The sequence below is a fragment of the Diplotaxodon limnothrissa genome, linkage group LG5 (assembly GCF_057381915.1).
Source record: "Diplotaxodon limnothrissa isolate DT_005_m linkage group LG5, D_limnothrissa_male_GT1.1, whole genome shotgun sequence".
NCBI classification, from domain to species: Eukaryota; Metazoa; Chordata; class Actinopteri; order Cichliformes; family Cichlidae; genus Diplotaxodon; species Diplotaxodon limnothrissa.
The window spans coordinates 14,361,726-14,389,622 of NC_140600.1; the positions used below are offsets into that span (position 1 = coordinate 14,361,726).

General features: G+C 39.9%; 4 protein-coding genes across 4 annotated transcripts; 2 read left to right on the forward strand and 2 right to left on the reverse strand.

The window, feature by feature from the left end:
* Window positions 1-1,678: 1,678 nt before the first annotated feature.
* mlnl (motilin-like) lies at window positions 1,679-4,361 on the forward strand. Its single transcript, XM_085354840.1, has 4 exons — window positions 1,679-1,792; window positions 3,789-3,890; window positions 4,111-4,216; window positions 4,354-4,361. Exons 1-4 carry the CDS (start codon window positions 1,679-1,681, stop codon window positions 4,359-4,361), a joined length of 330 nt encoding a protein of 109 aa, XP_085210966.1.
* A 368-nt stretch (window positions 4,362-4,729) lies between these two features.
* LOC146631791 (retinol dehydrogenase 12) lies at window positions 4,730-27,897 on the reverse strand. Its single transcript, XM_085353113.1, has 6 exons — window positions 27,684-27,897; window positions 20,313-20,552; window positions 7,176-7,265; window positions 6,816-7,004; window positions 6,009-6,118; window positions 4,730-5,088 (listed from the first exon to the last, which is right to left on the reverse strand). Exons 1-6 carry the CDS (start codon window positions 27,841-27,843, stop codon window positions 4,909-4,911), a joined length of 969 nt encoding a protein of 322 aa, XP_085209239.1. The 5' UTR covers window positions 27,844-27,897; the 3' UTR covers window positions 4,730-4,908.
* Window positions 13,513-15,486, forward strand: LOC146631792 (uncharacterized). Its single transcript, XM_085354754.1, has 3 exons — window positions 13,513-14,215; window positions 14,532-14,667; window positions 14,950-15,486. The coding sequence occupies exons 1-3, from the start codon at window positions 13,620-13,622 to the stop codon at window positions 15,484-15,486; spliced, it is 1,269 nt and encodes a 422-aa protein (XP_085210880.1). The 5' UTR covers window positions 13,513-13,619.
* On the reverse strand, window positions 16,273-19,372 carry LOC146631793 (uncharacterized). The gene is made up of 5 exons (XM_085353128.1): window positions 18,716-19,372; window positions 18,290-18,381; window positions 17,717-17,911; window positions 17,552-17,628; window positions 16,273-17,294 (listed from the first exon to the last, which is right to left on the reverse strand). The coding sequence occupies exons 1-5, from the start codon at window positions 18,864-18,866 to the stop codon at window positions 16,316-16,318; spliced, it is 1,494 nt and encodes a 497-aa protein (XP_085209254.1). The 5' UTR covers window positions 18,867-19,372; the 3' UTR covers window positions 16,273-16,315.

The following is a 27,897-nucleotide window of genomic DNA, read 5'->3' on the forward strand; positions in this document are numbered from 1 at the left end:
CACAGTGTCCCCCCCACCTCAATTCTGGGAGAGTGAGTCTTAAGCTGCTTCTGCTCAGCTCTGCTGAGAATCATTAGTTATGGTTGGAATCAATCAATCAATCAATCAATCAATCAATCAATCAATCAATCAATCAATCAATCAAGAGTCCAAGAGTAAAAACATGGCATTGGAAGTGAGATTTTCCCCCTTTAAAGGGAAAATCCCAAATTCAGTACCCAGTGAGTGATGTCTTGAAACATTTGCTGTGGTTTTTGATTCTGTACGCCAAAGTTTAAAATGTAGATTTGAAAATATACAGCATGGTTTATTTTAAACTGTTTATACATATTCTTTACTAGTATTATAATATAAAGGTTATACAATTTCCATAATTTATCCCAAAGACTCTAAATCTCTAAATGTTACTTTAAAATACATACTCTAGGTGTTAGAAAAATGTAAGAGTCATAGTGTGTGTCATAGTGCTGGTGTTATATAAAGTGCTAGAGAAGGCATACAGAGCTTCATCTATGCATTTAAAATGTAATAAACCACATAGAACAATAGCAATGCCTGTAATAAACACTCTTGCTGAGTATTCTGACAACAAAATAAAAATAAATTGCAGTAACATTTCGCCATCGTGCAGGAAATAAGTCATGAGGTTTCCAAGGCACAGATGCATGTGGTTCTGTATGTGCACAAACACAAATTAGTAGCAGGTCATAAATGTCAGAATGTGTTAGATAATTACTTGGAGCCAAGGATATATGACTGACTTCTTTGAATAGACTGTCGAAATTGTTTCTATATTTAACTCAGTGCCTCAAACGAAAGTCACATAAAAATTGAGATTTACTTCTCAGTTTGCAGTTTGTCTTTTGTAGGATGTGTTATATACATACATGAGTTAATTCTACTTCCTGAAATGAGTAAAAATAAATGATTAAATGACTACTTAGATATTTTAAAAACTCTGCACAGTATACATTCATCTTATAATTTATACATACCAGTGAAGATTAGGTGAGCATACTAACCTAATAAAAAAAAATGAGCCAACCGTTCCTGAGCAATATTTGTGTTTCCAGGACTATGCTTGAAGGAGCTTGTTGAGGAGCGGATGTGAGGGAGGACAGTGAAAAGCTTAGGGATCAGGAGAGGGCTTGATATAAAGGCTGACAGCGACAAGCTGACACTCAGACCACTGGAGCTCTGCTCATTTTAAAGCACACTTCCTCAAGCAACTAACCAACGCTGACACAGCACGTGAGTAACTCCTGGCTTCTTGTGCTCCTGTCTCTCTCTGCCTCTAGGTCTTTCTCGTTTGTCTTTCTCTTTGATGTTCTGTTTTCATCTACTCACATTTGTGCACAGACCTGTCTTGCTGGTTGTAAATATGACTCCAACCTCTTATCTATCTCTTATCTATCTTGCTCCTGGAGGAGTTTGTTGTTCTACCCCCCCCCCCAGTCTTCTCCCTCCCTATCTCTAATGTATTTCCCAAATTCTGTATTACATAAGCATGAGATTCCTTGTGTTTCTTTGTCCGCTCTTGGTTACGTGCTGCATGTCATGTCAGATGTCGACCACAGCAAAATAGAGCCCCTTGGCCACCTTCAGACTGTATTGTGTGTGAACTTTCTGCTCTGTATATACCAATGTGTATGTTTCTAAGGGACAGAGAAAATTGAGCATGCGTGGAGCAGTTGCTGGTTGTGTGGTGCTGGTGTGCCTGATGGCGCTGCTGGTTCAGAGGACGGAGGGACACATCACGTTCTTTAGCCCAAAAGAGTTGATGCTGATGAAGGTAAGCAGCATGTGTGCACAGCTAGGGCTAAATTAGAGCTGAAAGAATTGGTCAATCCAGACCACAAAATCAGTCATGATTTTCAGTCATGAATCAGCTGTTTAGCTTATTGGTGTATGATCCCAAACTTTTCTGAAGGTTAGGATTAGTTCCTTTTACATACTGGTAAACTGATTACTACTGTTCCTGAAAAACCAAAAGGCTCTGTGAAATAACTGAAAATATTGTGGAATATTGCCTACAGACTTTTTAATGTAGCAAATAAAGAATTGGCCTATTAAGTTTTTGTTGTTGTTTTTTTCCCTAGCAAATAACACAGTAAGTACAGTCTATTTATGTAATGAGCTTGCAAAGAAAAGCGTCTGGACTTCTTTAAGTTACTTGAAGACGTTTCACCTCTCATCCGAGAAGCTTCTTCAGTTCTAAGGTCAAATGGTGGAGAGTCCCAGATATAAACCTAGTGGGAGTGACCCCCCACAGAGGGATAAAAGGACCCCCTGATGATCCTCTAATCGCCTGAGCCAAGGTGTGGGATCATCAGGGGGTCCTTTTATCCCTCTGTGGGGGGTCACTCCCACTAGGTTTATATCTGGGACTCTCCACCATTTGACCTTAGAACTGAAGAAGCTTCTCGGATGAGAGGTGAAACGTCTTCAAGTAACTTAAAGAAGTCCAGACGCTTTTCTTTGCAAGCTCCTTTGACTACGATGACCTGGATGACTGAGAACCTTCACAGACATATTTATGTAATGCTTTTTAGTGACAAGAGTCACAAAGGATGAACAACATTTAAAAGTTAAAATTAAAATCAATGGAGAAGCATATTAAAACAGAATAAAAATAGATAAAAGCATAAATAACTAAAGAATGTCAACAAAAGGCCTCACTAAACAGAAAAGGTTTTACCTGTTTTTAAAGGACTCCACAGAGTTGGATAAACAGAGCTGGAGTGGTAAACTCTTCAAGAGCTTTAGTGCCACAGGCTGAAAGGCTGTGTCTCTTCCTAGTCTTTAGTCTAGTATGGGGACCAACTGGTAGAGCTTGTGAGTGAAAACAGCAAGCAGAAGGGTGTTTAACAAGAAGTTGCATGTAAGTGTGGGAATTTTAAAACAAATTCTCGACTCAACTGGAAGCCAACATAAAGAGAATAAAATTCGGGTAATGCAAATTCGCTTGCAGATGTGAAAGCGATGATTTATCTAACCCGGTAAATAAGGTGTTACAATAATCTAGGTGTGGTGACACAAATGCATGAACAATTTTCTCTAGTTCAAAGGTGTGGACCATACTTTGCGATTTAGAAATGCTCCTTAAGTGAAAGTAACAGGAATGTGAGATAGATTTTATGTGTGACTCAAAGTCTGAGGAGTCGAATGTTACACCATGATAACGAACACTGGTCTACGCAGATGAGCGAAAGGAAGCAATCACTTGACTGATTCTTGAATGTATTTCAAGAAGAGCCATAATCATGGCCTCAGTCTTGTTAGTTTAAAACAAGGCAATTACCGAAGCCACTGACTAATCTGTGATGAACAGTCAGCTACAGTGGACATCTGAATATCATTAGCATAGAAATGATACAAATTCCAGAAAAAAATTGAATCAAAGATTGATGCATGCTAAAGGAAGGATGGAAAAGGAAAATAATCATGGATCCAGAATTGCACCTTGTGGAATCTCACACGGTAGAGAAACAGTCCAAGTGGAGAATTTGCTCACTCACTGAGCTTATGTATAGTTTATGGCATCACTTTACTGCATTTTGACTGTCATTTTTCACTCTTTTCTAGAATTTTTCAGTTTTGTAGTTCTTGACCCTCAGGAAAGATATAAAACAAAATTTAGATTGAAATGAACTGCGATTTGTTTCACAAGATGAATAAAGGTTATTTTAAACTGTGACTTAAAGACAGAAGACAAAGCTTCTTAAGAAATAAAAAAAAGCAGCTTGTCTCATTTTGTTCATCTATGCGTGCATGTGTCCGTGCTGCAGGAGCGAGAAGGGAGAAAGGACATGGAGCCTCGATCAGAGGATGGCCAGTTTGAAGAAGTCACCGTCCAACAGGTTCCTCAGACAGAACGTGGTGGAAATCCTGTGAGTGCTTGCGCACACAGACAAACAAATTGCCTTCACAACTAGTGTAATATTTTCAATCCAGTCACAGTTAAAACACTTTTTTAATTCAACATAAGGCATTATGTTTACGTTTTATTTAACCTTTATTTATACGGGTAGTCCAATTGAGACTCAGTGTCTCATTTATAAGCGAGACCTGTTTCAGACATTAACACTTATGTGTGCATATTCTGCCCAGGAGAAGACCGTGGAGATTTCTGTCCGTCTTTCACCAAAACAGCTGGATCACGTGACTCCAGTGCTCGAAGAGATCATCCATGAAATAACCCAGGGGCGTCAGAAAGGTATTTGATTGGTGCAAGATAATTGGTGATAAGTCACATTTTTGAAAAAGCCACAATATGATCTTATCTAAAGAACCTTAATACATGCATGCAAATCTTTGTTAATCATAATGTTCTCTCACTGTCTGTCTCTGCAGCAAAGTAACAAGGCTGATAGCATGAGGGAATGAACGCTGTATAAATTCTTCGAAAAGCACAGAATGATTGTGTCTTACTGAATTAATCAATAAAGGGAAGTGATTGTGTCACTCATTCTAGTTTGCGCTGTAATTTCTGTGAAAGCATTTTGGCTTGTTGGCCACAGGGTGTCAGCCTCTTTCCCAGGAGAAACTGATTTCTCTCAGACCTCAAGGAAATTCATAACCCTTTATAGCATGATGGTTACACAGACGTAATGCATATTCTGAAAAATCATTCAAGCTATTTAGCAATGATCCCAAGGGACACAGACACAACTTGTAAGATTTCACTAAATGTTCCTTTAAAAAGAAAGAATTGCACTGAGTGGTCACTGTTGGTTAAACTTTATTAACAAAAATACAGTTATTTAAAGAAAATGTGCATGCAAATTACTTAAGGCAAAATAGTAAAAATCAGACATTGTGGTGGCAGAATTGCATAGGCAGTAGGTGCAGTGTGAATGACTTTGGAATTTGACCCCTCTTGTTATCAAACCCTCCCAGCTAGTGGTTTCAGAGCTTTGATGTCAGTCTTTCGCAGAATTCAAAGTCCTTGACCGCGAGGGCAGCATCCCGAGCTAAAGGGATAGGCAGAGTCAGGGAACAGTCGCTATCAACATACTTTCCGGTTACACCCTCCAGCTCCTCTGCTACAGCACAATAGATTGTGCTCACTGCCCCTGCTTCTGGTGACTGAAAGGGAGATTAGGAAAGGTGGAGAGGAAACATGAAAATTAAGGTCAACAAACATCCTTAGAGCTACAAATATGCAGCTGGAAAACATGTAATCCCAGCCCTGTTTTGTGCCTAGTTAGAGCCAGTTGTTGAGCACTGGATGACACCACAGATACAAGTCACAGATGAATAACTTTCCCTTACAATATATTGTAAGGTAATGTTAGGGGGTGCAAGTATATAATAATTCTGCCTCTACACACCACCACAGTGAATGCTAAGTCAATGTCCGACTGAAGTATTAATTCAAGGGGGTGAAAATCCTTGGACATTACCAAATGCACCAAATACTGCACTGGGTAGGCTCTTTAGAAGTTTTCTGGCAAAGCCGCATTTGGCCTTGCTAAAAGCTACCAGTGGTTTGTATTGTGCTGTAAACGTTCTGTATTTCCATTCCAGGTGTCTCTTGATTGTAGACTTTGACAATGATAGGAAAATGTAAAAGTCTGCACTTCAATCACTTCAGTTGTTTAATATGAAATCTATTTTGGCGATTGAGAGAGGTAAAGTTACAAAATTGGTGTCACTGTTCAAAAAGTTGTGGACCAAACTGTAGTTTTCTTTTCCCACTTTGCAGCAGATTATCCCATGTTTAAAATGTCAATATAAATGCGAGAACAGATGTATACATCTGAGAGACAAGGCTAAAAATGAAAGAGATGAGGATACAACCACAAGGGGGAAAAAGCAAAGAATAAGAACAAAGGATTCCTAAGATTCCTACAGCAGGAAAGCTTCATTTTATACTTAACCACAGATATGTGAAATGTTTTAGCGCTTGAACTTGTTATTCTAGTTTTAGCAGTTTGGTTTGTGCCATCATTGAAACAGTCTGGATTTGGTATCTTATTTTAGTTTGGTTGCCTGTTTCAACTTACCTTGAAAAAGAAAAACCCAATAAGGTTGAAAATCCAACGGACCCAAAACGAATAGTGTCTCATTACTTCTGTCATCACAATACCGGGGTGGACGGAGTTTGCAGTTACATCTATGTAATGATAAAAGTACAACAAAAAACAACACTGAGACGGTCACTGAAAAGGTAAGCACTGAGGGTTTGATAGGATGTTGAGAAATTAATTTTATCCTAAGTATTAGAGGCTGGAGTGGGTGAAGCAGATGGAGCTGGCCTGTTTTTGATGGTACAAACTGAAGTTCACAGTTTGTCCACACACTCCCACAGCCTCACAGGATGTAACATTCTGTAATGAAATAACATCATCCAACAAGCCACCGTTCAGCCTCTAATGATTGCTAGAGATTGACTTTCAGCATGATGCAAAAACTGAAAATGAAAGTTTAATACTTTCTAGAATCTAGAATCTTTCAGTATTTTACCAGCATATTTTATGAATATTCAAGGCCAGTTTCATCTTTCAGATTTCTTAGAAAAACAGACAAACTACTGTATAATGTATGGGGCAAACAATACAAATACAGAGAGGAGCAGGAAGCCCAACAAACAAGGGTCCTATGAGAATAACTTTTAAAGACTGATCATCATCAGAGTGCATTATTATTTAAATCACATAAAGCCATGGCTTATGTGTATTTTTAAATCTGAATGTGATCATCATCCATCTTTTGTTACTGCTTCTTATTTTGTCATTTATTTTCTTTCAGTGCTCTTCCAATGGCAGAGATCCCTCCTGTACATTCATAATATTTGCTTTCCTGTAGCCTACCTGTGCCTTTTAGTCTGCGTGCTAGCTCGTTGGTACAGATGATATTGTGCAGCTTAGTGTTGTTGTAGACTTGATCCATGCAATAGCTCAGGTTCTTGCCGTGAAAATGAGAAAAGTCCACTTTACCCCTCTTGTGGTTGACTGAGCTGACGCTGACGATACGGGATGGAGACGAACTCTTCATCAGGTCTGGAAAGAATATGAAACACGTTGTGGCAGCAAGGATACGATGAGAAGGGGAGACACCAAAAAAATGGCAGATATTTAGGATGACCTGACAATTGCAGGCAGTAGTGTATTATGCATTTCGTTTTCTCAACACAGTACATCCCCTGTGTTAAATAGACCCCACAGTCTTACCCAGCAGCAGGTTGGTGAGAAGAAAAGGTCCCAGGTGGTTAGTAGCAAAAGATTCCTCAAATCCATCTTTGGTTATGTTCCTTGGTAAACCTGATTGATAAAAAGTTAAATCCCTAGAATTAAAAGTTGATCTAAAAGTTGACGTCATAAATCAGACTAGGTTTTCTAAGGTTGATGTTTAACACAAGGCTAGCACACCGTGTACCACTCTCTGGTACTCTGTGTGGTGTTTTAGTACAAGACAACTTCAGAAAGTTGGAACACTGCTTACATAATGCAATGATTTACAAATCTCCGCTTTGTTTGGCAATGGAACATAGAACATAGTGGTGCTAAAAAGAAACAGATGAAGGAACATGATAACATGAACGGGAATAAAAATAGCATCTTAAAGAGGCAGAGGTTCTCAGAAGTAAAGATGGGAAGTGTTGAAAATATTTGGCATATCATGAAATTAGCAGCTAGAATACTTTATCAGACAAGAATGGGACAACAATCCTTGCCAAAAAGTCTAGCAGCTCCGCAGTTTGATGCATTCGATGTCCCCAGACATTTACAGACTGTTTTTTTTTTTTTTTTTTTTTTTTTTTTAACTTTTAATTGCAGAGCAGGAAAACAGCAGTCACCAGCATATACATACACAGGACAAAGATGCATCTACATGTATAGCAGGACGTGGGAGGCAGAAAGAGAAAGCCAACAGCAATATTAATAAACAATGAAAAAGGTTAACAATCGTCCCTTTGTTGCCAGGCTAAATCCCGTAAGCCCGATTTCAACCTCTGAGCAGAAGGAGTGTTCAGGTGGGCCAAAAAAGGGTCCCATATGCGATAGAAAAGGAAAGGTTTGTCCTTAAGTGCTGTAGAGAAGGCTTCCATTGGCATGATACATATCACAGACTGTAGCCACTGGTTGACAGATGGGGCCTTATCAGAAATCCACAGTACCATAATGCACTTTCGAGCGTAGTGCAGCAGTATGTGAAGGAGATCTTTGCTGCGAAAGCCGGCAGGTAGCTCATCGTTCAGTCCTAACAGGCAAGTCCTTGGACCCAGATGCAGTCGGCAATTAAATATAGTACATAGCTTGTCTATAAGTGATCTCCAAAACTGTAGAATAACAGGGCAGCTCCACAGACAATGAAAAAAGGAACCAACAGCAGACTGACATTTGTTACAGAGATTAGGCAAAGCTGGATACATTATGTGTCTCTTCTCGGGTGTAATATAAAGCCTATTTATAAGTTTAAACTGCCTTTCCCAAATAGAATTAGATGCCAAGGCTTTAAAAGGACGACAACACAACTCATCCCAAGCTTCAGCATCTATAGCGCCTACGTCTGATTCCCATTGGCCCTTGATTTTGTTAGAGTTATCCATTCTAAGATCAGAGAGAATGTTATAAATCTTTTTAGTGATACATTTTAGTTGGGTAGTTTTTACCATGAGTGATTCTATAGGAGAAAGACCAAACCCTCCATTCAAATCCTTCAATTTAGAAGTAATATAGTGCTTTACCTGAAAGTACTTCAAAAAATCCTTATTGGTCAGACCAAACTTGCTTTTCAGTTGATTAAAAGTAAGAAGAGAGTTCTCATGAACAAGATCACCCACTGTATTAATCCCTTTTTGAGACCAGTCCGCAAAACCAGCCTGAAGACCAGGTAAGAAGTCAGGGTTTTCATGAATAGGAGTAAGAAGGGAGAAACAATTATAATATCCTTCCAGGCGCCTGACTTTGCGCCAAATAACGAGCATATTCTTTAGCACCATATTATCTTGTGTTAGAACTGTGGCTTTACCTGAGGAAATATATAGCAGGTTCCGCAACGGAATGCCCTTTAAAGAAGCGGACTCAGCGCTGAGGTAAATGGAATCCGGATCGTCCATAAACCATTCTGTAAGAAATTTAAACTGTGCAGCCAAGAGGTATTGTGGGAAGGAGGGAGCGGCAAGACCGCCTTTCTGAACAGGCAAACACAGAAAACTGTATCTCAGCCTAGGTCTTTTCTTACGCCATATAAAAGAAATAATTGAACCATTTAATTTTGACAAAACCTTTTTGGACAGAGCAAGCGGTAACATCTGGAATAAATACAAGAGGCGAGGGAGGATATTCATCTTGACCAGATGAATACGACCTAAGAGAGACAGAGGGAGGCTGCACCACCTACCCAAATCGCGATTGATGGTCTGAATTAAAGGGGTGTAGTTCAGACTATACATTTCTTTTAGATTCGGTGAAATCTTTACCCCTAAATAAGTGAAACCGGAGGGAGACCAACGAAAAGGCTGAGAAATGTTTGGATCAACCTCATTTAGAACAGAGAGGGGCATAGCCTCACTTTTAGAAAAATTGATCTTGTAGCCTGAGAAGGAGCCGTATTGGGAAATTAACGCAACTAATCTAGGAATTGAGTGAGCAGGAGAATTTAGAAAAATTAAGACGTCATCTGCATAAAGTGAAATCTTATGTTGAGAATTGTTCAAACAGAGTCCTTCAATAGCAGCATCCTTCCTAATGGCTGTGGCAAGGGGTTCCATAGCCAGGGCGAATAACAAAGGGCTCAGCGGACAGCCCTGTCGACTGCCACGTTCAATACTGAAATTGTCTGACCTATAACCATTGGTAATCACTGCCGAAAGAGGGGAAGTATAAAGGATCTGGATCCATTTAACGAAGTTGTCACCTAAACCAAATTCTTGAAGTGTGAAAAGAAGAAACGGCCATTCCAGACGGTCAAAGGCCTTTTCAGCGTCAAGTGAGATGACTAGAGCCTCAGGGTTAAACAAAGATGAGTGCTGAATAATGTTAAGTAGGCGCCTCACGCTATGTGTGGAATACCGCCCTCGTATAAAACCAGTTTGATCATCTCAGTACTACCTTCTCAACGATCGAAGGTAGTACTGGCTCAAGACGTACAGCCAGGACCTTAGCAAGTATCTTCAAATCAAGATTTAAAACAGATATAGGCCTATAGGAGGCGCATTCTTCTGGAGGTTTCCCCTTCTTCAGAATTAGCGAAATATTAGCCTCCATTAAGGAGGGGGGGAGAGTGCCTGCCTCAAAAGAGGACAGAAGCATCTTATACAGTGGGGAAGTCAGAATCTTACTAAATTTCTTAAAAAATTCCCCCGTGAACCCGTCTGGACCCGGGGCTTTGTTATTTGGAAGCATCTGAATAACTTTCAAAATTTCACTTTGCGTTATAGGTTTACATAAATCATCCCTTTGGATTTCAGTAACTTTAGGTCAATTTAGTCCTAAGAAGAAGTGATGCATACCTTGTTCCAATGTTGGTTTAAACTGGGAGGTATATAACTGCTTATAAAAAGTTTTAAAAGTATCATTAATAATTAAATTGTCATATTTAGGTAAACCAGATGAGTCTCTAACACATGGGATATTACAACCAGCACCCTTATTATGAAGAAGATTGGCCAGATAGCGGTTAGGTTTATTAGCAAACTCATATAACCTCTGCCTCATGAAGAAAAGAGATTTCTCAGCCTTTCTTGTCAATAGTGCCTCCAAAGCTGTTTTAACCACCTGAATTTCATTCCTTAATTGCTCTGAAGGTGATTCATTATGTTTAGCTTGCAGTTCGTGCAATTCCAGTTCTAATTTCCGTTGTTCCATCTGATTTTTCCGCTTCAGGCCTGCTGAATATGATATAATCAGTCCACGGGTGTAAGCCTTCAGGGTGTCCCAAAGCAGGCCTGGAGAAACTTCAGGGGTTGCATTGACCTTTAAAAAATGTTCAAGCTGATCATTTAAAAATATTTCGAATTTTGGGTCGTGAATCAAAAAATTGTTAAATCTCCAGGTATGAGACCGAGGGACAGGATTTAGATCACTTAGCTGAACAAAAACCGGCGCATGATCTGATATAATAATATCGCCTATTGTACATCTCAAAATGTTTCCCAGTGATCGCTTGGGGGTGAAAACGAGATCGATCCTACTACTTGTTCTATGAACACCGGAAAAAAAAGTAAATTCTTTATCGTTAGGATGAAGAGTCCGCCAGGTATCAACCAGATCAAGTTCGTTACAAGTATCTAAAAGTGCTTTGGCCCTTGTAGACATTTGAATTTGTTTAGGAGGGGATCTGTCCTTAGTTGTAGAAAAATAACAGTTAAAATCACCGGCTATCACAGAATTATCACAAACCCAATCAGAAAAGGAAGAGAAAGTATGAGCAATAAAGTCGTTAGACTGTACTGGCGGAAAGTAAATATTCAGAAATGACACCGCCTGACCACCTAGGGTGCCTTTTAAGGAAACATATCTACCAGACTTATCACAAATTGTTTGGTCAACTGTCAGCGGTAGGTGTTTATGTATTAAAACGGCTACACCGCGGCTCTTACTCGTAAAGGAGGAACTAAAAACTTGACCGACCCAATCACGTTTCAGTTTTAGATGCTCCTGAGGAGACAGGTGAGTTTCTTGCAACAAGGCAACATGTACATTCTCCCTCTTAAGAAAGCTCAATATTTTTTTTCCGTTTAACAGGGTTATGTATACCTCCTACATTCCAGGAACAAACATTCAACATTGAATTATCACTTATCATACAACATTTTAAATAAGCATGGAACCACGCTCAGGTGACCAAAGCATAGCTGATATGTAGGGCTCCCAAACACTGCTCTACAACACCAGTGGCAAGTAAAATACACATAGAAAAACAAACGTCCTGCTCTGCTAACAATTAACAGAAAACTATTTATAAGAAACAGAACCGTCAAGAAACCAGTGAGTATGGAGGTCAGACAAAGGTCTTCAACGCCCAGCAGGGGGCGCAAGCAAACTTTCCAACTTGGACATAGAAAGATGCTGGACCAGAGTACGAGTCTTTTCTTAATCAGTAACGTGAAACAGTTGCCCGCCCGCAGCTAAAACAAGAATTCGGATTATAAATGGCTAAATAAAATAGTCTATGTGTATGGGGTTATTATCTCCGCACAGACCCGAAAAGGAAAAAAAAAAAGGAACCAAACAGAAAAAATAACAATAATAATAAACAGGGAAGGAAAAGAAAAAAAAAAAAAAAAAAAAAAAAAAAAAAAAAAAAGGAGGAGGAGGAGACGAGGGATTGGCGAATGCCTCAGGTATGGGACAGGAGCACAGATCAACAGTCCACTGGAGCCACCGAGGATGAGCGCGGCCCCGCCCCTTGAGGTACGTTATCCAGGTAAGCTGAGACTGCTTCTGGAGATCTAAAAGATTTCTCCTGGCCATCGATCTTGATCCTAAGGACAGCCGGGTACATCATAGCGAAGGGGACACCCATCTCCCTTGTTTGACGTGGTAGAATCCCTGGCGTTTCTTCAGAACAGCGGCGGAGAAGTCCTCGAATATCATAATAGGAATGCCATTATGAAATAAGGACTGCTTCCTCCTAGCCGCTTGCATGATCCGTGCTTTATCCTGGAAGTTGTGGAGCTTTATGATGACCGCGCGGGGCCGCTGGGCACTGGAAGGGAGGCGTGCAAGCACCCGGTGGCAGCGATCGATTTTAACAGCGCCGCCCTTGAAACTCACAGCCACCAACTCCGGTAACCACGTTTTGAAAAAAGACACAGGGTTGGTACCTTCACTGCCTTCGGGTAGCCCAATAACACGTATGTTACACCGTCGGCTCCTGTTCTCCAAGTCATCAATCTTATCCAAAGCGGCCTCCAGCTTAAGCTCCACTTCAGAAATCTTGGCGCCATATCCCGCTGTAACATCTTCCTGCGTTGATATACGTGCCTCTGCCTCCTTCATTTTAACATCCAATGCAGAGATGTTAGCTGCGCATGTTTCCAGTCTTTTCAGAACTGGATCAATCTTCTTCTCAAAGGAGGCCTCCACCGCCCTCAGCACCTCCGCCGATATCCTCTCCACCAATTTGTCGACGTCCATTCGGTCGAGAAGTGGGGGCGACTGGGCCTCCGCCATAACCGCTACAGCATGATCGCTGAGCGGAGGGTGATTTTCTCCGGATTTGCCCGGTTTCGACCCAAGGTTGAGCTTCTTCTGGGTGCTTGGCATCGTACGAAGTTTAAAAGTCGAAATAAACAGAGACTTTAACCAAACAAGACATATAAAGGCCTAAACAAATGCCAAGCTGCGGGAGCGGGCGAGAAACACAGCTACTCCGCCATTGACGTCACGTGACCCCTACAGACTGTTGTTAAAAGAAGAGTGGATGGTAACACCCCCCCCCATACTTTAAATGTTTACGTGTTCTATCTTCTAAAATAAAATATTGGTTTATGAGATTTGCAAATCATTGCACTCTGTTTTATTTACATTTTACGCAGCATTCCAACTTTTTCAGAATAGACTACTTGCACTAGGGCATGTGACGTATTTCCGTTTCCAAATAGTACCGCTTGTGCGTTTCCGGTACGTTTGCTTATCTATCGGTAGCTATGCTAATGTCGCTTCAGAATGAGTATAAAAAGGAAAGTATTTAAAACAGAACATTTTCAAAAACAGGAGAAGAAATACTCCGAGCATTGCTGTGTCCCACTTTGTTCAGCTTCAGCCAAATTTAACGGCATACTAAGTTTTCATGCCTTTCCGACCCATTCCGACTTGAGAAGACAATGGCTGGTAAATATACGCCGGGATCATTTCACGATTACCTCTCACACCAGGGTCTGCTGCAGACACTTTGCCAGTGATCAACTCATAGAGCCAACAACCCTCGATGGTCGAAGGCGGCTTATTAAAGGTGCTGTACCAACACTTTTTGAGTGGAATGGCTATAAAGTTGAACCACCGCGGCGTAGTGTTTGGGAGAGAACGGAGCGACGCCCTGAACTAGTTCCTCCTGACGATCAAGAAGAGCACAGTCTTACAAGAGATCATGACTACTGCTCAGTCCCTGAGCCATCTGCATTGGACATATCTGCATCAGCTGCAGAAGACCTGTCCGAAGACGTGGAGACTCTGAGGAAGGAAATACAGGAGTTACGTGTCCAGCGAGAATTTGGGTTACAGCGTTTTGCTGGCTCCGACACTGACATCCGATTCTATACCAGGTACATCTAAGTTCTATTCAAGCTAACTGTTTAAAATATACCAAGGTCACCATCAGTTAAATTTAGAAAGTTTTTCCAGTCTTAATGAAAACAAAATAGAAATGTACTTTTTCTCTGCTGATTGTATGTTTTATGTAGATGCTTTAGTATTTAAACGATATCCTAATGCTACAGGTAAAATACAACACCAAATACTCTTAATCAGACTATTTTATACAGCATTCCATTAGCATATTTGTCACAGTTCACATTATTTTTATGTCAGTGTGTAATGTTAATTAATGATTGACACGATGTATGTCTCTCTCGTGAATAGATTTCCAAGCTATGATCATTTGATGGCATTCTGGGTTTTGATTGAGCCTTGCATCTATAAAATGATCCGGGTTTCAAGAGCCAAGTCAGCTGCCAATCGGAACGAAGAAGTGTTGACACCTGCACGCACATCAACAGTAGGTTATGGGTTTGTTGGTAGTTAGAACTAGAGGTGTAATGTTATTGTATTTATGTACAATAACATTACTTTATGTACAGTAGCATACATACACAGGTGTATGTATGCTAGACTCAGTATCCTTTACATACATACACCTGTGCACTACAGCACCTCATTGTTTACCCCATGGTACAGTATGGTATGCCTAACCATTACAAAACATTTAGCCAAGAAAAGAATAATTTTACTAGTTCATAGCTTAAGGAGTAACATTTTCCCTTTTGTTTTCACCTTCCAGAGGCAGCTGCTACAGCCAATTGATGAGTTTTTTCTTTTCCTGGTTTTCCTGTCAGTTGGTTTGAAGGAGAGGGACCTGGCACACCGATTTAACATACACCAGTCCACAGTGAGCCGCATTATTGCAACATGGACAAATTTTCTTGCCACTGCACTGGGGTCTCAGTGCATCTGGCTTACACGTGAAGAAGTGCAAGCTTACCTCCCTGAGGAATTCAAAGATTTCTCAGACACCCAGATGATCCTTGACTGTACAGAGCTGAGGTGTCAGACACCATCCTCACCACTTCTCCAAAGTGAAATGTACTCTTCGTACAAATCCCACTGTACGATGAAAGCCCTGGTTGGCATAGCTCCACATGGTCCAGTGACATTCATCTCTAATCTGTATGCTGGTTCGGTTAGTGACAAGGAACTATTCAAACAATCAGGCATTGCTGAGAAGTTGACTGAAGACATGGCAGTGATGGTAGATAAGGGCTTCCTAATCACTGATTGTTGTAAATGCAAAAGTGTACTGCCCACCTTTTCTATCTAAGCAGAAGCAGATGCCAGCATACCAGGTTAAGGAGACGCAGGCCATAGCCAGACTCAGGGTACATGTGGAGCGAGTCATTAGGAGGATCAAACAGAACAAACTTTTTGATAGCATCATTACCATGTCACATGTTTATAATATCAACCAACTGTTTGCAGTGGCATGTATGCTGTCAAATTACCAGAACACAGCATTAGTTAAAAAATGGGTTAAGTGAGACAAGATGGATTTTTCCCAAGACACCAGTGCCAGTACAAGTAACTTATGGAAAATGACCTGCAGCTGAGGCCACTACAGTTGAATTTCTTCCTTCTCAGCTGACAATACTTGATTACAGAACTGGTACTTGAGTGCCGATAGTTGAGTTTCAGTTATTGATAATTCAAATTCATTGCAAATGTTTAATGTTAATAATACTGTTTAATTATAATACTATATTACTATTCAGATTCAACAAAACTGTTTATCAAAATTATAAAGTAAATCACTAAATCGTTTTAAAACCATAAGTGACATTGAACTTTTGTAACATCAAAAATACCATTTGTCATTTTCTACAGTTCAGTTGTGTTATTGTCTAAATGTATATCAGTATGCTAGGCATGGAGTTTTAAATACTTACCATGTAAATAAGTTCTGCACAAATTCAACGTTTTAATGTGTGTTTTTAAAAATTTAATTGATGCCATTGCTTAAATAACTGTTTGATGTCACATAAAAGTAACATGTAACAACAAAAGAATTCATGAAATATATTGAAAATAAAACATCAGTTATTTTGTTCCAGCCAGCCTGAAGGATCTGTTTTTCTTTTTGCTGTTTTCACTGTTCATTTTTTCAAACACAGGTATCTTGGCATATATATATGTAAAAAAAAGAAATAGTCTGCCTTTTCTCTGATTGCATTGTGCACATCTATATCCATGTATATTCTTTGCACTAGGTAGTCCTCTTGTGCCCACACAACAAAGTCACACCACTGCATCCCACTGATGAGCAGTTGTCCTTGCACTTGCCAGTAATATGCGTGGCTCTTTTTTAGTTTAGGGGTACCACATTCCATCTGCACATATTTGCAGTCAATAAAGTTTTGTACATTGGGACATTTGAATTCGACGAAGCCAAACTGGGGGTATTCATTGGGGTCAAAAACAACACCATCAGGAGATGCAGCAAGCCAGGGGGCAATGGGGTGAATGACCAGACCACAGGGTGAGTAGTTAACATTCATTAGCCTACTATACTCTGCTGCTATTGCAGGCTCCATCTCAGTTCCTCTCCTCATGTCTGCTGTCTGCCTTGTTCCCTTCAATATACGCTCTGCTAGTGACTCGGCCGAGCTCTGGCCTCTGACGTGACACACCTCCCGAAACCTAGAGGCAGTCACTCTGGGCCTGCGGAGCTGATGCCACTCAGACGAAGAGCTTTGCTCACGTGTAGCTTCCTCTATTTTGTGAGCCATTTCCAGAGTTACAGACAAGCTTTTCAGATGCAGAAGCTCTTCTTCTGAGCACACAAACACACAATCTGATGGCAAGATGTCATACCCCTCCAGAGGCAAGTGCGGTGTTGGTGGTGCATCGCGGTGTAGTGTGATGTACCGGGTTGTCAAAACCGGCTGCTGATATGACAGAACACTGCCCTCCTGCACCAGCCCAAAGGCACTTTCCACAAGGGGCTTGTCAGGTCTCATGTTCATTGTGGTCACAAGTGGCCTGTCCTCAATATTAAATTTTGCATATGCCTCCGTTATTCTGAACAAGCAGGGATCTGGTAACGGACCCACCATGCCTCTGTAGAAGCCACTCCTAAAGAAAACATCAATGACAATAATGTAAGGAAGAAGGTTATTATACTGAACAACAACTAAACTAAAAACTAAAAGGTGTAAAACAGTGGTGCATAAGTTAGAGACTGGGATGTATATGTACATGACTGAGTTAGCCGTCTTCAGAAAGTGTAATGTTGTATGTAAATTAATACCTATTCCGACACATGTATGTATGAAAAAAAATAGCAACATACATTTGTAACACGTGAAACCAAATTTTACAAATGTAATTACCGTACTCCAGTCTGGGCCATCCTATTTGGTACTGGCTTAGTGAAGATCATGGAGTTGATGGGTCCTGGCCTCACACCCTAACAGAAGACACATTTACTATGGATGGTGTTGCTGTTCATATGTAAACATGGACTAATTCAAAAACTTTAACCTCATTTACATTACCACTGTCCGTGGCTTGTGCCATTGCTGTTCAGATTCCGTGCAGCTATGCACAGGGGGGACAACCGGCACTCTGAGTTGTGAGTAGTGTGCTGTTTGGAAGAGCAGTGCCACTGTGTGATTGCACATAACAGCGCCTGCCACACAGGAGCACTGGCTATGTGTCAGTATCACCGGCGATGAATCCAGAAGCTTAATCTAAGAAGAAAGAACGAAAATTAAAAATGTAACATCTTCATGGAAGAGCTGAACAGGAACATAGTTCAGTGTTATGGTTACGTACCCTCCTGAATGCTTAGTGTTTCCTTCTCTCCCTATTAAAACAACTTAACCATCCTTGATAACTGTAATAACTTAGATTGTGTATATTTGCAGTATTAACTTGTTGTCAAATGTTTCTGATCACCCAAACACACGTTGATTTAACTATCTGACTAGTCAAATTAGGAGTGATAAAGCAGGGAGACAAGGAAAACATTCAAGTTGATGGGCCTTTAGGAATGAACTTAACTAATGCTTAAATGAACTGAACCCCACAGAACGGGGATTAACAACTTTACACAGCTTCCTGCCTACACTTAGTCTGTGTGGTGCCTCACTCTTCCTCATCGACCTGTAGCACAGGGCTCTCACACCGACCTCCCCTGACAACCTGTCTTTATTGGACACTGAATAAAGATACAAGTACCATTAGCATTATTTCTGTATTACTCATTTCAGCATGTCTTAAACATATATATTTTACACTTAGCAAGAGTAGCATTAGGTAGTTAACTACCTCCATAGTTAGCCAACTACCTAACGCTAATATAACAGTGTCTAACAACAAAAGTGACATTAGTTAAGAAAACCTCAACTATAGTTTAGGACGACATAAAACACCGTTTAAGAAAACATGTAATGTAGAGAACTGACATCAAATGAAGGACATAGCGGAGTAACGTAGTGTTTGCATTTGACGTTAGCTAGCGTTTCTTTGTCGGTTAATTTACGTTTTCTTACCTTCGTAGTTGTGTATATAAGATGCAGCATATAACTTAAATCCTTTATCTAATTTGCTGGCGGGGGTAGTCGTCACTCTGCAAATCCGATGAACATCGGTGATGTTCAATTTTGGGAGCTCTTGTAGGCATCGAGTGTAGAACGTCGCCATGGTTTAACCGCACCGGAAGCACTGGAGCAGGACTACATAGAACGCGGAAGTGTTAGTGCAAGTAGTCCATTGTACTTGTAAATATTTGCGTTGCTGCCCTGCAAAGTCTGCCATACAAATTCGAGATCGGAGATGTCAAATTGATTTTAGATCGTGGGACACATATGTGCCACTTTAATCGTAAGCGACCATCAAAACTCCCCTTTATGTCAGTGTAAAGTAGTTCAACTGCACATTTAATCTCTGAAATATGGCAATATAAGATAAAGATGTGCTAATTAAACAGCGTGTCTCAGTTTGCTTTACATAAAAAAAAGAAATCCTACTGTAGTAAAAGATAGAAATCTGTAGAGTTGTAATGTAAAGTAATGTGTAAAATTACAGAAAAAGTTCTGGTAGCCCATTGTCTAAACTGTCCAGTAATTATAAAGCAGAAAGTTTTTGTTAATTCACAGACATTTGTCATATTTTATTTATCTATTTATCTATTTTACTGCGGACACACAAAATTGTATAGCTGTGAAAAAGAAACAGGAGCTTTTCTGTGGTTTATTGTTTATCTATTACTTTATTACTTTGGTGTGGTATGAATGGCTGTGGATGAGATCTGTATAAATGTGTCAAATTGATGAAAATACAGTTTAGGTGCAAAATATATGCCATCCTTCAAATTTTCCAAAGACGTCCAGCAGACCTGGTTGGAGTCTTTATTAGGCTGATTTTGGCTTCCGGGCCTTATGTTTGGCACCCTGTTCTAGATTGTTTAGCTATTGCGAAGCGTTGCTTTCTGTATCCAGTCACGACAATGATCCATTTGTTTAGGCCCCTGATTTCTGTGTGCATCTCCTCAATCCCTGCTGTCATGCTAGATGAAACTGTTGTTCAATGATTCACTCACTAAACAAAAAAACCCAAACAGACATGTTTTTGTGTGTTTTTGTTTTTGTTGTTATGCATATTAGAGCTGGCTTTTAATTTTCGACAAATTAAATTGAATATAGTCCCTGGCCAGCTGATGTGTTTTACATTAGAACAAGCCTTGCTTGCTGTTTGCTCGCCAACTTTAGTAGAACTGCATTTTCATTGATAATTTATAATAGCTAGCTTTTTTTGCTACATCTCACAACATTGTGTGTTAGATTACTATTTTAACACAAAATGTCCAAATGAAACGCTCAAATTGTCTCAAATTCTTCCAGGTTTGACCTTGTGATGTACAACAGTGTTGCTTTTATCTTGTAAAAATGTTGCCATTAATCTTTAGAATTTAGATTTTTTTTCCATATTTGAATATATTTTCCCCAAACAGTTTCAAATAAAATAAGAAATGTAATTCATTTGCCTATTTCTAGTTTGTGTGTATGTGCTCATCTTCATTTAGTTATGAGCAGTGAGCGTGATTTGGTGGTTGTGTTGAAATCCTCGGACCGGCTCTGCTTGTATCACCTGATACTCCAGCATTGTTGACGAGGATGTGCAGCGCCTTCTCCTCTTTAAGAATCCTCTCAGCAAATGCTCGGACAGAGTCCATACTGGAAAGGTCCACCAGACGCAGATGTACATCCAAGTTTCCTGTTTTTTCCCTAATTTCGTTAAGTGCTGCTGTGCCCCTTGCCTCGCTCCGACAAGCCAAGATAACACGAGCCCCACGACGTGCAAAGTCCAGGGCAATGAACTTTCCAATCCCTAGCAGAGTGGAACAAAACAAAACATTACTTGTTGAAATATGCTTAAATAACAGATTAATCAAAAGACAGATTTACATAAGGTCTAAAACCTAAAACAAACGTTATGATTTTATTCTAAGTTTAAGCAGTTTTCACATTATCTGGGCATTTGTTCTGTGTTTTCTTGCATTTGCTTGCAGATATGCAGCTTAAGCAGAGTGAAGCAGATCTTTATTGCTCAGAAACTGTGACATGTTTTATACACACATATATGTATGTATATCGCATATTAGTGGTTTTAAAACATATACCCAAATAGGCGAAGACCCGAATCTTTCTAAAAAAAAAAAAAAAAGCGAGGATGAACGTGAGGACAAACTACTAAAAGATAGTCGTTCTTATCTCACTCACTGAGGGAAGGTTAACTGATATCATGAAGTGATGCAATCTTTAAACGGTTCTCCATTACAACCAAACCCCTTTAACATTTAGAACTGAAAGGAAAATATTTCCTCTCCTAAACCTTAGAGGGAAACAGTTTTATTTGAGAGCATCATGTCAGGTTTTTGTTGCAACTAAATTCAGCTTTATTATTTCTATAGTGCCATTTCACAACAACAGTCATCTCAAGGCAATTTGAACTGATCCTGGAGTGTCGAAAGAATCCCCAACAATAACACAACCACCTCCGAGCAAGAAGTTGGCAACAGTGGGAAGGAAAAACCTTGTTTTATTATTAACCAGGTTCTGAGAGCTAGCTGCTGCATCACGTTGAGGGTGAAAGGAAAGAGGAGAGAGCAGAGAGAAATAGCTAAAAGGTAAACCATGGAAGAGGAGGTTATAGAGTTCAAGGTCGCCTGATCAAGCCCTAACGATAAACTTTCTCAAATGCAAACTTGCAATTGGTTTCACAGTAGAGGTCTTTAAGACCTGCAATTTGCATCCATTATCAATTTGTGTAATTCTACACAAATTGATGTAGTAATTCTACATTACTACACAAATTCTACTCTTTATTAAGAGAACATTACAGGACAATTACATTTCACAGTTTAGAATTCCCAATTAGTGTAAATCAGCATAAAAGAAACTAGGCTTCTAACACTAATGCTAATCCTGTCACGATCCTGGATCATAGACCCAGAGTTTTGTGGACTTTGTTGGGTCATTTATTGTTATATTTGATTTTCATGCATTTGGATTTTTTAGTTTGTAGCTTCTGTTCATTTCCATTTGAATTCTTGTTAGCGTCGTTTTAGTGTAGTTGCTTATGTGATTCCCCCCCCCAGCTTTCTTCCCCCCATGTCATTCTATGTCAAGTCTTAGTGTCACATCTGTCTATTTCAGTGATGGCGTCCTATTTTATTTTGGTAACTGGTTGTGCTCTTTGTCTTTTTATACATAATTAATTCAAGCTGTTTCACATTCCCCACCTGTTTCCCATGACTACCCTCAATGTGTCTTCGTATAAACAGTGCCACATGTGTTTCACTATATTGCCTGGATACTGTTACTATGTAAATGGGACATTTTAGTTTCTATTCTGGGTTTTTGTTCAGACGATCTTCAACTGAGATATGTGGCTTGCGTTTTGTTTTAGATTTGGTCTTTGCATTCTGCATTTTGGGTCTTCGCTTTACACACTCTAAATCACGTTTTAATCAAGTCCCAATTCTTACGGTTTCCCACAACTCCCACTTTCCACGAACGTCTGGTTGGTGGATGACTTTGATGTTCCGGTCAGGAACTGTGGAGCTGAATTATCTCTTCTTTTGCTGGATGATCCACTGCAGCTTATGGGCAAACTTGTTTTATTAAGCAACATTTTTTTTGTCATCTTCATGCACATGTTATCATCTGGGATAATTTACAAACGGGCCTCAATTTCGACACCACATATGCTGAACACGTGTGCTGAGAGGATTTTTAAAAAGGTACACACTCAGTGAGATATCTTCCTTTGAAGTCATTTAAATTAGCAGCAAGGAAAACTTCAGAAAGACAAATCTAAACCACAAACACTTCCACATTTCCACTAATTGTCATTTGCTTTCAATTATCCATCATAGAGAGTGTATCAGCGTAGCAGACACACACACACACACACACACACACACACACACACACACACACACACACACACACACACACACACGGGAGAGACTTCTTTGCTAGCTCCATAGTTACGTTGTGTGGAATCAGTTTGTTTAAATTTAATTAAACACACTTTAGTCAGAAATATGTTGCTAAGTTTTTTTATTAAATAAGTCATAAGCAACGCTACATCAGGTAATAATTGTCATCAGTAACTTTGATTTAGAGACTCCTATAATGACCAAAATTACAAAAACCACAAATAATACAGTGAGTCTTTCCCACTGTGTCTGATTGTTTATCTGACAGTCCGGTGTTAGTACCTTCACTGCACTGAACTAAATATTCTACCTCAGTCTTTTATTGTGGTCACAGTAGCATTCGAGCATTCCAAAGAGCTACGAAAGCACCTTTAACAGTGGCGTTGTCTTTGGGTCACTTTGTAAGTGCAAATTCAGAGTAAAACTGTTGGACAGACTCAATAAGCAGGTTATTTATAACACATCTCCCAGTTCACAAAGCGAGTATTACTGTTTTCAGTGCTTTCACTTATTCCCACGCTCTTATTCCCGCATAACTGGAAAATGTGTTTTAATTCCTCAGAAGCTGGAAGATGGGTGTTTAAGTATACACATATTTGTATATTTATATACACAGAGATAATCCAGTGTGTTAGACTGAAATGGTTGCAGTCTTTTCTGTGTTTCTACTCTCTTTCTACTTTGAAAGTGTTCTATTGTGTTTCTTTGACTGTATTCTAAAAAAACCCCAAAACATATTTGGGTAATGGTAAAAAATGAGGCTGTTGATAATCAGACATTTCCCAGAATTTTTTAGCTCTTTGTGGAATAATCTTGTTGTTGCACACATACACATTTATGCCTGACAGACTGTGCTGAATTTGGCATTTTTTTTGCATCCATTTAACCAAAGAAATGGTAACAGATTATATGGCTCCTAGTAACAAAGTGGATAAAGTTACAATTTAACCCTCATCCTACTGAAATATTTAACAGGCATAGACTACCAACTGCATAAACTTCCTTGGGACATCAGAATAAATTACCTTAAGAACAATAGCAAATAATATATAATAGTGTTTTCTTTTAAAATGACTGTACTCCCCTTGATACTGTGTGATGCTTTAGTTTAACATCCATGCCAAACATTAAGTGAAGAAATCCATCTTAAGACTGCGTAGGGATATGGATACTTTTGACTGAGGTCCTCAGGGACCCCATGATATTTGTATTTTTTTTTAAAACACAGGAAACAGTGATGTGATCACTCCAGACTGACAAAGTCATAAAACATTTGGACATGTCATGGCCTCTGGGTTACTGACCCAGGATTTTGAACTCAAAACACAATGCCCTGGGGCAATGACCCAGGGCATTGTGTTTTTATTCCCTCGTGTTTCCAAATTCTGTGTTAGGGTCCTACTCTTGCCACAAGGCTATACATCAAGCCCTAGAATGACAGGAAAAACAACTGTGATATAATGACAAAAAAAACCCAACAAAAAACAAAACAAAACAGAAAGAAAAACCAAAGAAACTGAAAGGGTCTTTTTGACATTTGTACAAACAATTGCAGAACCAAAGAGTAAGCAACCATGCTCACCATGAATGTTCAGGGTGCTTACTCAAATCTTTGGCTCTCGGAGGAGGCGGACGCACTTTTTCTCCTCTCCCTTATCTTCCCTGCTAGTTCTTATGTCCTTGTCTAGTCTCGTGTCTTTTTTTGTATTACTTTCCCTGGAACACTCTCTCACAGTCTGTGTCTAAAACCTAAAAGAGAATTATGGATTTGATCAACTGGTCTCTGAATGCTATTGACACCCTTTAACGAGAAGTCTGGGCTCGGGAGAACCCGAGTGCCCTGGATGGACTTTCCCTGCCGGATACACGATGGACGGGTGGCAGAGGATCGTGTGCCTGGCGGGACTGTCGATCGAGGACGCTGAAGATATCTACCTATTTGGAACCATGATAACAGGGTTCTTGCTGATCGGAGCTGGCTTGGCCCTGGCTTATCGGAGAATTAAGAGAGCGGAACCGGCTGTTCAAATCCCCACAAGGCTGCCCGCTGGGATTGGAACGACAGGTGCGACTTCTCAGAAAGGGCTCACTGAAGGCAGCATGGTTAAGAGCTTGGAGGCGCTTACGACTGCAGTGAATGCTCAGAATAACACCTTTGAGCGTATGTATGTTGGATTACATCAGGAAAGAATCAACTCAGAACAACATCTCTGGGCGGAAGCTGGATTACACCTCGGATCAGTTGGCTGCGGTCGTGAGGTCTCAGAATCTGCTATGTGAGCAAAAAAGAGTGACAAGACCACAGAATCGACGGCTAATAACTAGAGATGGCACGATACCACTTTTTTATGTCCGATACCGATACCGATATCATAAATTTGGATATCTGCCGATACCGATATGAATCCGATATAGTGTTTTTTAATCAACAAAACTGTTTTTTAAATATCTTGCTGCATTTTGTATAAGTTCATACTCAAGTTTAAAACAACAACTACACTAAAGCTATTCTGTTATACCTGTATGCAAAAAAAAATATTTCATAGTTCAGCAATACTGATCAATCTAATAAACTTAAACCTACACCATTCTCCCTATTCTGGTATTTTAAAGAGTACTTAGCATAAATATTAAGCAACCTAACTAATAGGGTTCCAACTCCCAGCAACAACAAAAATAAATAAATAAAAAATAGGGAACCACCCCTCACGCTCCACCTCATGATGCTTAATCGACGTAATCAACCTTAATTTGATGCAGTGTGAAAAAAAATGCACAGAAATCAATTATTTTTCAAGAAATATTAAATAGATTCAACATCTTTCTTCAACAAAATTGCAGACTGCACAGATGGTACCTTCCCAAAGGAAAAACTACTATAGCTTACTAGGGTGTATATATTAGACTTAATAGTTACTATATACAATAATTGACTTCTATTCATTTTACATCAAATTAAAACTTTGGGTGTCAGATAATTATTTATTAAAAGCTAGACATTTTAAATGAGAATAAGAAAGAAAAGTATGTCTTTGTGCCTCCTTTTCCCTGTTAATGCCCTATCGGCCCCCCTGGCTAAACTTTGCTAGATCCGCCCCTGCACAGTTACCAGCGTCAGCTACGTAGAAAAAGATCCTGGTGTAGAAAGTTATATTAAATAAATTCTAACAACAGCTGATCAAGCTTAAACGTGCTGCTGTTGTTCAGCTGCTGGTTTCCTCTTTCTGGTGCAAAGTGGGCCAAAAGCAAACTAGAGACAGAAAAGCCGATCAGCTGATCGTTAAGCAGTTTCATGATTGAAGTAGCAGCAAGAAGAGGCAGTCGCTCCATATATCGTTTGGTAAGCTTATCGCAGGAATGCTTTACAAACATTCAGAGATGGACTTACACACTTGCTTTACTTCTCTCGGGGATAACTTTGTCGGAGATGAAATGCCGGGTTGCTAGCGAAGCTCCACATGCTATCCAGACCACCGACAGGTCCCGCATGCCACAGCCGCTCTATCACGTGATGCATACTGCTCCGACGTGCTAACGTTCTGAGGTGAGTTACGGCGTGTTGCAAGTTTTGTGAGGTGCTTTCGTGATATTTAATGGATCGGATTACATTTTTTATTTTTCTCCGATATCCGATCCAGTAATTTAGGTCAGTATCGGACCGATACCGATACGTAATATCGGATCGGTCCATCTCTACTAATAACATCACGGAGAAGCTCGCAGCTATTAACGGGAGATTGAGAGACCAGTGTCGGAGTGTTAAAAACAGTTTGAAATTCTCAATTACCATCATAATGCGGCTACCCCTTCGGTACATTTCAATGCACATTCCAATTTTTTTTTCCTCACTACCTGGCCTGACCTGTCTCCCCAATGTGATGTTTGTATTGTATGTACGGTCGGCAAGGTCTGTCATCTCGGTTGTGGGCAAAAGATCTCATCTCATCATCATCTCAAATATTAGGTGATGTGCTGGGCATGAAAATCCAAAGCATCAAACATTTTGACGGCACATAAAAGGTGTGTAGCTAACATTGAATGTCTCCTTCCTAATCATTGTTGCCTCTACCTCCTACATTTTTACTATACTGGTTTTAGTGCTTCTCCTATTCTCTAAACAACTCTGTTACCTTTAGATTTAATAAAGGCGCAAGAACTCATAGGTTAGATTGTTAGTCCTTGAATAAATGTTTAATGTAGGTGAAATTTTTGATGACACTTTGTTGAACACCCTTTGATCTGGAGTAATAAAAGGAATTTTTTGATTTTTTTTTTTTTAACTTCCAAGTAAACAATTAACATGCTTCAAGGTCACCTTATCTATATTAGTGCAGCACTGCAACTCCCGAAGAATGAGATTTAGCATTTTAGGTTTAGAATGACTTTAAAATAGATGCATATAGATAGATGCATAGATCATGGTACTGGTCATGATGAACAGCAATGGGAACTATATTCTAAGACCACAAAAACCTCCTAATAACTTTAAACAGCAGGGATACTGAATGCACACATGTAAGTGTCTGAGAGCTGAGAGGAATGAAAGCTGGAGTTAGAACCACTCCATTTTACCACAGAGTTTTGCCTCGATTTACGTCGCGGTCATGCAGAATCTTTGACAGATTTTTACACGATCTTATCAAAGCATCAAAGCATGTCGGCCGCTTTTCAGTGTAATACTTTTTTTTTGAAGTGCAACAAATACAGCCTCTCTTCATGTTCTTGCTGCTACCTTGTTATTTCCTGTAATTCCTGCAAATGAGACCCTTAATTTAGTGATGACACACCCTGGGATCACAATTGGTGGATAACCCTTCATAGCCATGGAATGTGAAGCCCCCCCCCCCCCCCCCCCCCACACGCACACACACAAAATAAATAAAAAAATAAGAATAAAATAACCCCCAAGCCCCCCAAACAAACAAACAAACAACAAAAAGACCTCAAGAATTCAGAATTTTAACAGCAAAATTCGCCTGCAGCTCTGTGTTAGTGGCTCTTAATATTCAACCAACCAGTATTGGCTCCCGTCACTATGGCAGTCTTCCCTGTCAGCCGCACGGCGCAGGCTTGTGGATTCCAGCGGTTTCGCATCTGCAGGCGCACAACAGCAGCCAGTAGCGCCGTCGAAACAGCCCAGAATGGGTGATAGAAGAAACCCAGCCAAGCCATCATCCTGCCGATGAGTCTAACGTCCGCGGGAAAGAAATAGACTGCTTTCCCTCCTCT

Bases quoted from the DNA above. Each gene is read 5' to 3' on its own strand.
- mlnl (XM_085354840.1), top strand. From the start codon at position 1,679: ATGCGTGGAGCAGTTGCTGGTTGTGTGGTGCTGGTGTGCCTGATGGCG. The intron at 1,793-3,788 runs GTAAGCAGCATG...TCCGTGCTGCAG, and splicing joins AAGAGTTGATGCTGATGAAG to GAGCGAGAAGGGAGAAAGGA. The intron at 3,891-4,110 runs GTGAGTGCTTGC...TATTCTGCCCAG, and splicing joins CAGAACGTGGTGGAAATCCT to GAGAAGACCGTGGAGATTTC.
- LOC146631791 (XM_085353113.1), bottom strand. From the start codon at position 27,843: ATGATGGCTTGGCTGGGTTTCTTCTATCACCCATTCTGGGCTGTTTCG. The intron at 7,005-7,175 runs GTAAGACTGTGG...TATTCTTTCCAG, and splicing joins TCTCACCAACCTGCTGCTGG to ACCTGATGAAGAGTTCGTCT. The intron at 5,089-6,008 runs GTAAGTTGAAAC...TCTCCCTTTCAG, and splicing joins TTGGGTTTTTCTTTTTCAAG to TCACCAGAAGCAGGGGCAGT.
- LOC146631793 (XM_085353128.1), bottom strand. From the start codon at position 18,866: ATGGCGACGTTCTACACTCGATGCCTACAAGAGCTCCCAAAATTGAAC. The intron at 18,382-18,715 runs GTAAGAAAACGT...ATCTTTATTCAG, and splicing joins TTATATACACAACTACGAAG to TGTCCAATAAAGACAGGTTG. The intron at 17,912-18,289 runs GTAGGCAGGAAG...CTTTCTTCTTAG, and splicing joins AGGCACCACACAGACTAAGT to ATTAAGCTTCTGGATTCATC.
- LOC146631792 (XM_085354754.1), top strand. From the start codon at position 13,620: ATGAGTATAAAAAGGAAAGTATTTAAAACAGAACATTTTCAAAAACAG. The intron at 14,216-14,531 runs GTACATCTAAGT...TCTCGTGAATAG, and splicing joins GACATCCGATTCTATACCAG to ATTTCCAAGCTATGATCATT. The intron at 14,668-14,949 runs GTAGGTTATGGG...TTCACCTTCCAG, and splicing joins CACCTGCACGCACATCAACA to AGGCAGCTGCTACAGCCAAT.